General features: G+C 49.0%; 1 protein-coding gene across 3 annotated transcripts in view; it reads right to left on the reverse strand.

The window, feature by feature from the left end:
• Positions 1–2957: 2957 nt before the first annotated feature.
• The window catches only part of GSG1L (GSG1 like), a 55403-nt gene continuing 46653 nt past the window's right edge, over positions 2958–11707 (reverse strand). The window contains exons 6-8 of one of the 3 annotated variants that reach the window (XR_010348121.1): positions 11190–11257; positions 9033–10632; positions 4747–4883 (exon numbers count right to left, since the gene is read on the reverse strand). Coding sequence is in view for 2 of the 3 variants with exons in the window: in XM_064390473.1 (XP_064246543.1) it covers positions 3336–3762; positions 4278–4883 (1033 nt within the window). In the remaining variant the exon portion in view is untranslated. Of the gene's footprint in view, positions 3763–4277; positions 4884–9032; positions 10633–11189; positions 11258–11707 lie in introns of those variants that run through there. The other 2 variants (XM_064390473.1, XM_064390474.1) reach the window with 2 other exon arrangements.

The raw sequence follows: 11707 nt of genomic DNA on the forward strand, positions 1-11707 counted from the left end.
AAAGGCTAATTTTTCACTGTGTGTCTGATTGCCTGCCCTGCCTGTCTCCATACAAGTGGAGGTGATAACATTTTGGAGAGAAGGCTTATTTATGCTGAGGGGCCAGGCAGGAGGGGTTGGAATCAGTGTGAATTGTCCAAGAAGAACAATGGCTGAATCTCTTTAACTGTCACAGTAATGGGGCTGTGTAATTGCTTTTCTGTCTGAATACCAGGCAGCAAGACCTAGAGCCTAAAGACAGAGCAAGCTTGTAACAGGGCACATTCTGGCAAGCACAGGATGTTAAAAATCAACGCCAAAAAAATTGCTTTCAGGCCTGTATATTTAAGACACTGCTGTCTTAGTTGGGTTGTGCTGACTCAGTTCTGTGCTCTGCAGGGAGCAGGGCTCTTCCTGAGGTGTGGGCGGCCAGCCCTCGCCCTCCTGTTGTGTTAGGAGTGGGTGAGTGCAGAAAAAATAGACTGGACACAGAAAAACTCTCTGGGACTGTGGGCAGACAGCTGTGCTTCTGTCCCCAGAAGAGCAGCAAGGGAAGCTGAGACTTGTGGAAGGATGAAAGCATTTGGTAATGCACATCAACAAGAGGAAAATGAGTAGAAAATCAATGGATTTTTCTACCCGTGTAGAAATCAGGGAAGGTGCCTCAAGTACAAGGAAATGGTCATAAAGATAATGCAGTAATTGAAGACTGAGACATCTCCACAGAGGAGAGCTGCCTTCAAGGTACAAATGCAGCAGAGGGAAAGGAAGAATTGAGGAGCCTGTAAAGGACAGGTGGAGCGGGTTTGTCCTGCTGCTTTCTTCCCCTTCCCCTGAGCACTTGGGCTGCTGTGGCTGGCAAGGCTCTGGGACAGGCTGCAGGGCTCAGAAGGTGCAGATACCTAATAATAATAATAATAATAATAATAATAATAAAAAATGTTGTATAGAAGCTCTGGCAAGACTGGCCAGCTCCAGCTGGATGCAAATAAGCTGGAAATTCCACTGGAATAGCTAAAAACCAAAGACCTGATGCACATCTCCAGAGTGGGTGGAGGTGATTCACTCACAGTACAACTGACCCTGCAGAAGAAGACACTGAAACCTGAAAGGGACCCAGAACTGACACTGTTTGACAGAACCAGCCCTGGTGATGTAAGGTTAATAAAAGTGATTCATGGGCTTGTGCTGGATCTGAGGCATGAGGAGAAGGAGACTAAAAGAGAAAATCTGAGCATATTGTTTGGTCTCATGAGCATGAGAAGGCATGTGTGTGAGCATGAGAAGGCACAGTGCCTGTTCTCTCAGGAGCAAATGTATTAAAGTTTTACAGGCAGGGAGGGCAGGCAATGCAACGTATAAAGACTGATATTGCTAAATGTGTTTTTGTCAGTTCAGTGTCCACTGGAGGTTATGGAAAGCTCCAAAGAGAGACTCAGAGAGAGCTGGGGGTCTGGTCTGTCCCAGAAAAATGAGTGTGGAGCAGTGCCTGTGTGTTCTGTGGGAGTCTAGTCCCACACATCTCATCCAAAGGGACAGGTTTTCCTACAAGAAAGAGCCATGAAAGCAGAACAAGATGCAGGGGGTGTTTGTGTGAGACTCAGACACCCTTCCACAGTGCACAGAGAATTCCATTGGGTTTGTGATGGTCCACCCTGGAGGATTTGCTATGAGAGGACACTCAGAACATCTCCAGTGACTCCAGAATGCCTCCAGTGACTGCCATCATCCTGCACAGCCCCGTGCCCACCTGAGAGAGAGCTGGCTTCCCCCAGTCCCTTTGGGTGCTGCCACTGTCCCAAGGGCACACACTGCACAGCCCTGTTTCCCTGGAGGTGCCTGGAGGTGCCAGCTGTGGCTCTTGGCTGCAGTGGGGCACAGAGGCTGCGTGGGCAGTGCCATGCCCGTGTCTGCAGAGCAGCTTGGAAGTGAAATAAATTGCTAACAACAGGGAGCTTCAGCCAATGTCTTTGTGAGTGCATCCTGCTGCAAGGGAGGTGGCAGCTCTGCCACTAAAGTCAGAGTCCCCATGGAGGTGTGCCCAGCAGGTCCAGAGTGTGTCTGTGGCCCCCTCCCATCTCCCAGGGTGCCTGGATCTCTGGTGGCACTGGGAATGATCTGCTTTCAGTGCTTTTGTAATAGTTTTTTTCTCCTCCCTGTTATTTTTGGACTGAGCTTTAGAAGTGGATTATAGCCCAGCAGAGGGGAAGGGGGCTGAACTCTCAGGTACCTCTTGCCCTCCTTGGGGCCTGGCAGGAGCAGCAGGGTGGATGTGTTCTGGGGTTTGGGGTGTTTGTGACACTGAGGCCAGGGAAGTGACTCTTTCCAAGAAGTGTCACTGACTCTGAGAGGGACTGGGTGAACCAGTGGGGCAGGGGAGTGTGGCTGCCACTGCCACTGAGCAACGTAGCACAAGGACATCCCTGCAGCCCTCCACTCTCTCCTTTACAGAGCAGGCTGCAAGGCCAGGCCTGTGGGCAGAACCTGGGGCACAAGCTGTTCATCCATGGCATGCTGCTGGTCCCCAGATGGGGAGGAGGGAGCTCCAGGACCATTTTCCTGTGTGTCCTCCATGACCAGCAGCCTTCTTCCCTTGGGACAGGCTCCATGCAGTGCTCACCTTGAAGGACCCTTGCATGGGGCCACAACCTCTCAGCTGGGCTGGTCTGAGCCCAGTCACCACAGACTGGGAGGGCTGGAGGTCACAGAGCTTCCCCTGTCCCACTGCTGGGTTGGTGATTTAGGAGCACATTTGTACCCTGACCCCATGACCTGGTTGGGCTCACCACAGCTGCTCACCACTGTGCCCTGGGTTTGTGCCTCTGAAACCAAGGATTCAGTTGTGCAGGGGAAGGTTTGAAATTCCCAGGTCTCATTCCAGTTTGTGTTCAGGTGACGAGGCTGATTGATTTGATGTGCAAAGCACTGCCAGACAAATAAATAAAAAAGAACAGGCACAATTTTCTAACAAGTAATGTCATTTAATGAATGATACACTCTAGAAAATAGAAACTACCCAGATGCTGGTTGGTTGGTCTGTTTGGGGCTGGGAGAAGGCCCTTGCTTGGACATACAATGCCTTCGTGGGATTCTTTTGTCAGCATTTGTAGTTGCTGGAAACAAGGAAACGTCCATAGATTGAAAGAGACACCAAAGGAGCAATTGTTTTCTAAAACGTGGGAAGAGTGCAGGATGCCATCCCACTCTGTGTCACTAGGCAAGTGGCATGAGGGCTCAGAGCTCACCAACACCTTCACAGACAATCCATGCCTCAAGGGGACCGACGGGACCTAGCACAGTCCAGTCTCTAAAGTCACCCAGAGCTGGCACTCTGCACAGCACCCTGGGCTCTGCTGCTACTGCACTGTGCTCTGCGTTCCTTTCTGCACGTGTTGTGTCTCTTCCCTCAGTGTCTGGCTGCTAATTCCAGGGAATATGCTTTTCAGGATGTCACAGTAGACCATGTAGAGCTCTGGGTCTATTTTGGGCTCGGGCAGGGAGCGGGAGTTGCAGGCCTGCTCGGTGGCTGGGTGCTGTGGCCAGTAGACATCGCTGAAGAGGGCGGTGAGGATCTTGTGGGCAGCCTTGTAAGGGTCATCCTCAAACTGCACCATGGCCTTGAGCTCCGTCAGGGTGTAGCCGTTGTACCTCTTGCTGTCCTCGGCCAGGGGCTGCACCGTCTCACCTATGTGCCTCACCTTCCACTTCAGGCATTTCAGGTCTTCCTTTACAACCTCTAGCTCTTTCTCCATGGCTTGGAATTCCTGTGTGGTTACAAATCTCCTGCCAAGGAAAGAAGTGGCAGAGACAGGGTGGAGTTCAGAGGCTCAGAGGAGTGGGATGAGCCCAGCTTGCCTGGGGTGAGAGCAGACAGGGGAGGTTTGGGGGGGACATCCTGGCCATGCCACTGAGCACCATCCCCTGCTCTGCTCTGCTCTGTGAGGCTCCAGGGGACAGCAGAGCTTCTCCCTGCTGCTACAAGGGAAAGTTGTGCTGCCTTGTTTGGAAGGAAAGGAGGCACCTGAAAACTGTGCCCTGCTGGAGGAGCTGAGGGTGCCGACCTGGCCCAGGTCTGTCAGGAGCTCTGGAGAGCTAAATGGGTATAGGAAATAGGGCATTCTGCTTCCTGGGTGACAGGGTTTAGTGGAAGCACAGGGTGGGTTACTGGAAAGCAAACACTGGGAACATCTGAATCATAAAAGATATTTAACTTTTTTTTATGGCGGGGGGCTCTGACTGATTCTGTACCAACATGGGCCGTTTGAGGAGTTAGACACCTGTGTGCTCTGGATACATACCTCTCATGATCAGGATCTTCCAGATCTGATTCAAACCCCTTTCCTGTATTCTTTAATTCAGTTTTAGAATAGCCAGGAGCCTGGGAACTCTCTTCAGGAGTCGCTGTTGCTGGAGGCCTTGTGCTTGTCCTGGTTGGGGTCAGTGTGTGATCGGAAGCTGAAGCTCGTACGTTTTGTGCTGAGTGAGGACAGAAGGTGGAGAAGGAAGCTGCATTGATCCCTGGGCTGACTGGAGAGCAGTCAGAGTATTGCTGTGGCTTGGCTGAGCTGGGTGTTAGACTGAGCCTGAGGCTGGCTGGGCAAGATGCTGGAATAGTCCTTGCTCCGAGTGGGCTGGAACACGATATTGCTAAATTTGTATCTCTTTGCTCAAGTGGTTGAGGGTTTAGTGATTCCCCCGGGGCCAATCTAGTGATGGAGGTGATGTCCAGCAGGGTTTGATCCTGAACCATGGAGATCTGGCTGGTTGGTTCTGATGAAAGTGAAGAGCTGCTTGATGTGTCGCTGGAAGAGCTTGACGTAGCGAATGGGGGGATTTTCTGAGCATTATGGTCACTCCTGTTCTTCTGCGGGCTAGTGACACTTAGAGCTGGGTGTTGTGAAGCCCTGAAGAAAGACAAACACACACTTTTTCCTCTGGACTGGGCTAAAGGCTTATAAGAAAATTTCAGGCCTTTTTTGGGACAATTTTAAGCCTGTTTCCCACAACTTCATCTCCCCACAGGCTGGTTTGCCTCTTGTGTCTGTATAAAACCCTCTGCTTCTCATGATCAATAGAAAAGCATTTGAGAATAAGGCACATGAACTCAGGACCAGCTCCTCCCTGCTGCTGACTGAGCACATGTCAGCTGTCCTCAGTGTGAGAACCACTGGGACATCCACGTTCTCCTTCCCAAAAGTCACACAGCTCTGTGAGAACCAAGGGTTTGGTGCTGGGGAAGGACAGGAGGGGATGAAAGCTGCTGGCATAATGGCTGTGAGGACACCAAAACCTGGCTGCAGCTGGCCACAGCACCTCTCCCTGCCCATCCTGCCTTCCTTCCCTGGGCCCTCGTGCTTCAGTCTCCTGGGAGCACTGCCTGGGAACCCAGGGAACTAGAGGATGGCTAAATTTTTCTTAGTTTGCCAATCCTGATGGCAAGAGAGGAAGATGTTCCACCCCTGTGTCCTGGAACTGTCCTGACAGGTAGGGAATGCAGCTAGAAATGCTTTGACCTTGAAGGGGAACACAAAGACAACTGCTGTGCAGATCATGGTGCAGGATTTCTAACAGCCAAAGGACATGACGAGCTTTTGTAGTGATGCCAGGGACCAACTGAGTCTTTTTGTGCATCTGGTAAATCCTTGTGATGGAAGACAGCTGCAAATCCTGGTCTGGATGGGATGTGTGAGATCTGTGCATGAGGTCCTGTCCTGTCAGCATCAGCGACCTGAATTAGCTACACAGTCACTTCTCCTCCCTGAACTTTTCTCAGTGTTGGATGCAATTAAACACCAAACATTTAAGGTTCTAAAGAGCATGTCTCACACCTCTGGGCTTCAATAGGGTTAATTTGCTAAATCACAGCTTAATTATCAGGTCTAAATCAAATTTAAAGGTTTTATAATTGGAAATGCGGACAGTTACAGAGCTACTGCATAAAAGCAGAGCCTAAAAGGAATCATAAAATGGGTTATATAAAGGGCAGGAGAGAAAACAAGCTCACACGTGTCCCAGGGAGCACCTGGGAGAGCCTTGCCTTCTTAACCTGGCTGAACAGGACTGGAAGGCCAGAATTGCCAACTGGGCATGAGGAAAAGCTTTTTCACCCTGAGGGTGTTCAAACAGCGGGGTAGGGGCCAGGGGAGGGATTGGGATCTCCCTCCTTGGACATGTTCAAATCTAACTGGACAAGGAATGAAGCAGCCTGATCCAGCCTGGACATTCTGGGAGCACAGGACTGGACCAGAGCCCTCCAGGGTCCCTGTCCACACTCTGCTATTCTGTGCTTCTGCCTAACTATGAAAATAATTTATTCCTCCCCCTTCCCCTTCCTTCTCTCACTTTTCTCCCCTCTGAGTCCCACCTCACCATCCTTCTCTTCCACTGGAACCTCTAGGCTGTCCCTGTTCCCACTGACTTTATGGTGCCTGCTGCAGGAGAGTCCCTGATAAATAAAAGGGTTTTTTTACAGAAAAACCAGTTATTTGGCTCAGAGGGATTGCTGCCCCTTCCTTGCATGTCAGAGTCAGTAGCTCAGGCTTTGGACTGTGGGAGACAAGAGACAACTCCACTTTAAGGCAATAAAAACAAAAATGCATTTTGGCTGTTAAAATGACATGTATTTATCCTAAAATATCTCACCATGTCAAACTATCTGAACTGAACTGAGAACAATCCCTACCTCCACTCTAGGGGGGAGCAGGATATGCACAGTAAGTGAAAGGCTATTTGGGTGCACATAGAGTCTGAAAGACTTCATTTCACATGTTTAGCAGTGTGGGACAGGGTTGGTTTTGAGGGGGGTGGTTTGGGGAGTTTTTTGCATAAATCCAGGATTAGCTGTAGGAGATGAAGCATTTATTGAAAGATGCAATTTAAAAGAGTGACAGAAAGCACGTTTCATAACTAATCCCACTGAAATTTATATAAGAAACCTTTCAATTCACCTGTGCACTGGAGGAAACAAAAAATGTATTATAAACTGTCAGCTTATTTTGCTTCCCTTTCCCTCCCCTTAGTTTTCACGAGCTGCCATGCTCCACACAGGACTGCATTTACTTTTATCATCCTCCTTATCTCGGAAGCAGAAAAACTGGTAGCTCAAGAAGCAACGTTAAAGCAAAATGTCAGTCTGGATGTTAGCAGAGGTAAATGAGGACAGAACTGAGACCTTCAGCTTTGGAATTTCCTAGTGGGCAAGGCTTTGCCTGAAGACAGGAGTGAGATTCCCACTGCCGTCAGCGCGGCGAGGCTGGATCTTCGACCCGTAACCATGGTGCTTTAGCAGAGGGGATTTTTCCCCACCACATTTTTTTAATGTGGTGAATCACTACGAACTGAATAAATTACAGGAAGAATCGCAAGACCTGGAGTTGGAATCAATGCTAACATGAAATAGGCAGCTGATTGCAGCTGTCAGGTACCTCCACAAGGAGAAACCTTGGCTCAACTTTGAGCGACACTTCAAATGCGTCAAGCCCTTGTTGTCTGCCGCCTCCCAGCCTGTGCTGCTCAGCATATAAAGCATGTTCCCCGTTGTCACAGTGACCTTGGCTGCCGTCTGTGCCTTGCCCTCTCCAGCTGAGCTGGTGCTACAGACTTTTTTGGAGACATTTGAAAGTTGCCTGCACATCCAGCATCACTTCGCTTCCATGGCACTCATGACTGAGGGAAAAAAAAAACCAACCCAGTGGATATTCTTTGGTTTTTTTTTTTTTTTTATGAATTGTTTCCACCGTGTTTTAAACCTAGAGTTCTTCTGATGAACTTGTCTGAATAGGAACAAATTACACTATGCTTTAGAGTGAAGCACTGGTTGCATAAATCTCACTGTAGACAGCCAGGGTGGGAGGATGGTAAAAGAGCTGTAGGATGGACCCAGGGGAAATGCCTACAGGGTGATGACATGAGAATAAAACTATTTTTTTCAAGGCCTCCTCTTTGTCAGGTGACCCATCTGAAATGCCCACGCTGCCAAAACAGTGACATATTATTTCTTTAACACTGAATTAATTTTGAATAATCTCTCAGTTTCCTACAAGAGAAGCTGGTGTCCTGAACTCTGGGTTTATCTGCCTCAAATAACACCAAGGCTTTCAGCCACAGACAGGAAGATTTTGCTGTTTCCTGCTCAGCTCCTCCTCTTCTGGGCTATTTATCTGTTCTTTGGCTCTGCCACCACACCTGTCCCTCCTTGTCCTTTGTGATATTTCTCCTGCCTCTCTCTTGCCCATTTGACATTCACCATCTGCACCTCTCCCACCTGCCCCGTGGGATCCAGGCTCCTCGTGTTAATGCCTCACAGTGGGACAACTCTGGAGGACAGGGTGGAAGTGGCATGGACATACAGATGTCTGAAATCAAGGACTATTGCTGGCTGGAGCCTAATAACAGTGAGCATTTTTTGCTAATGAGTAACTGTGCAACACCAACAAAAATATCCTGATGTGAAACTTCTCCTTCTATATTTTTGTGCAGGGGCTATACACAGCTGGAGCATTGAGATCTCCCAGCCCTGCACTTCTGAAAGAAAAAGTTGAGACCTCCAAGGTCAAAAATGACAGCAAATAGACTTTAAAAGTGCCTGGAAATGCTAAATTTGGTATGTCCGGGGGTATCAGATGTATAGGGCCAGTGCCATATGTTTGCACAGGAAGGCAGCTTGAGGAGAGCAGAGGATGCCAAGTTATAGTTAGAGCTCCCTGGTGCTGCTCTCAGCTCAGGTAAGTTTAAACCCTGTTAAAGGGGTTTAAAGGAAATAAAATAATTTTCTTTTTAACCCTGTTAAAAGAAAATTATAGTTCAGTGACGGACATTTAATAGTTTAATACAGAATTATCAAGATTGAATAACTGCATTGTCCTGAGTCTACTATGGATTCAAGCTTCTGATGGAATTTATAATTTAGGGCCACTTCTCAAAACGGAGAGCTCAGTCTTGCCAAGAGAGGCACCTGATATCCTGCCCTGGCATAAGGCCCTTTGTGCTACCTGTGCTCCCACAGTGCTGTTGGGCTGCTCAAAAACCTTTAACATTCTCTCTTCCAAAATCACCTGGCCAGGTAGTGTTTGTCTTCCACACTCGCTCAGCCTTGTTCTCCTCTTTACAGCTTTTGCTCTTTCACTCCTCAGGGACACTCCCCCAGATCCTTTCCTCTCAACAAGGACAGATGCCCTGTCTTGTCTTGCTGGGAGGACAGAAAGATTCACGACGCCCGAGGATGAGCCAGTACTCCTCATCTGCGCTGGCTTCAGGCTGGAACCTCCTCAGAGCACTCTGGGTGCTGGCAGGTCCTGCAGGGAACGAGGTGCTGGCTGAGGAGAGCAGCAGGAATAACTGCAGCCGGTGCCTCCTGGTGTCCTGCTGGCATGGGATACCCCTGTGGGAAGTGTCCAAGTGTCCATGGAGAGCTCCTGGTGACCTGCCGGCATTTCCTCTGCTGCTGGCACTGGCTGCTGGGTTGGTCTGTTCCAGTGATGTGTCCCCTTCTTCCACACCCCCTTGGGGTCAGTGTGACCTTGGTGGCTGCTCTGCCTTTAGCCAAGCCCTTCTCTTGCCGTTCTCAATCCTCTGCTGGCCACGGGCCCCTGGAATGGGGAATGTGACCAGGACTGGGAGTGTGGGACCTTGGAACCAGCATCAAGGAGGATCCTGGAGTCAGGCCCAGGCCAGTTATGGCTTGGTGCACTTGCTTGAGAAGGAGAGGTTCATCTGAGCATTGTGAGGCTTTGTGCCACCCCAAGCAGCAGTAACTAATGGTTTTTCCTCCCTAATAAGCATGGATAATGAGCATTTTGCAGCTTCTATTGGATTTGTAAGTAAACTGTGAACTGAGAGCAGAACTTCTCTCCTGTCACTTCATTAATATTGATCTGATTTCATTACAGAAGGTAACGGATGTGAGGCTGAGCCTGATGGAATATTGAGGGATGGCCACTGTTCTTTAACCTGACTGTGGGCTTCTCATTTGGGGTTTGCTTTCCCAGTGCTGTCAGCACTCTGTGGGGTGAGCTCTGGGTCCTTTAAAATGGAAATTCTTGGGACAGGATTGGCCATAGGAACAGCAAAGCCTGTTCCTTGGAGCACCTATTGCCAAGACTTGTTATTGAAACAAAGACCTCTGGACAGGCTTCATTAATAAAATAAACACATTTGAGCACCTGCCAGGAGCTTGGCAGGTGAGGAACTTTCTCAGGAAACGTGACCCAGATCAATTTTTTACCAATAGACAATTTCAGGCCTGTGAGAATGAAGGACATGGATCTGCCTGTGGAGAGATCCATTACTGACATGACATTTTCAAGGAGCAGGAGTTAGCAAGTGAGCTGATGGCAAACAGAGCTGGAGAGCAGTGCCAGCACTATCATGCCTGTGGGGACACCACCTGCAGTGACATGGGACTGGAGAGCTGTTCCAGCAGGTCTGGGGAGGGAGCAGGACCCTCAGGGGTGGGGGGTACAGACACCAAGCTTCCATGAGTATGTGGCTGAGATGTGCATCTCAGCAAGACAGAGGCAGCAAAATGCCATGAGGTTTCCAAATTTTAATAGCGCAGAGCCAGCAAGTCACTCTCCCAAGGCTCCCTCCTGCTGAATGAAGGATCACTGGCTTTCTTTCCAAGGAAATAGATGCATGAAACTGCACACATCTTTCCTGGAGAGTAAAGAAAAAGTATAGTATTCAGAGCAGGGCAGGAGCCATGCTCCAACATTGCTCTGTACATTGAACCACTGATTCCCAATAGCTTAAAGCAAGAGCTTTTGCAAACACTGAATAAAAGCACAGCAATTTCCAGAGAAAGTGCAAGAAATGGCATTAATTATACTAACGTTATTGTCTACCAAAGCTGCTTTCAATCATTTTTATATTCAACAGCATGCATCATCATGAATTGGTGATAAAGATAGATGAAAAAAGGTAGTGATAATGAAAGTTATACAGGTGTAAATTAGAGCATATTTTTAAACTACTATGAAGTCACAGCTTCTTGAGATAACACAAAATTATAGGATATGTGCACATCCTAAATGGAATGCTGGAGAGTTCTGCACTGTTCTTATGCTGGTTGGTTATTTCTTGGGCAAGGCTGTGTGGGAAAGCAACAAACCTCTATTCCCAAAGCTTCCTACTCCACACCTGGTTCTGGGCCCCGGGAGCCAGCGTGGGGACAGTACAAGCCATTGTGTACCAGGCACATTCATGTCACTTACTATTTGGGGAGCAGCTATGGAGGCACTGTAACCTCAGGTCCCCAGCCTCAGCCCTCTCCTCCTCAGTCCTGGAAAAGAGAATATAGAAGTAGCACCTTGAACAGAAAGAAAGGCTGCTCCCAAATGTACACAAATGGAAGGGTCAAAACCAATAAGAGTCCAACGTACCTGGGCTCCTCCATCTACAGCCAGGCCCACCACGCAGATGGTGATGGGCTCAGGAAGGACTTGGTTCCCCTGGCTTTGCCCCTCTTGGGGAAAACTCACGTAAAGAGGCCACGGGGAATAGAAATGAGGGGCTCAGAGCTGCATCTCTCCACTCTTCCCCTCTCCAGGGTGGATCTAAGCACGGGGGCCCAGCAGCATTGGACAGTGTGTGTGTGTTGGAAGTGGGGATGCTGCTGATGCTGCTGCACCATTTTAGTGCCAGTCCATGTGATTTCCAGAAGGAGCAGCTCTGTGGATAAAGCTTCCTGTGTTGCAGAATAAAGTACAGAACAAATCCAAGGCAGGAGGCT

Source organism: Passer domesticus, chromosome 15 (genome assembly GCF_036417665.1).
Source record: "Passer domesticus isolate bPasDom1 chromosome 15, bPasDom1.hap1, whole genome shotgun sequence".
NCBI classification, from domain to species: domain Eukaryota; kingdom Metazoa; phylum Chordata; class Aves; order Passeriformes; family Passeridae; genus Passer; species Passer domesticus.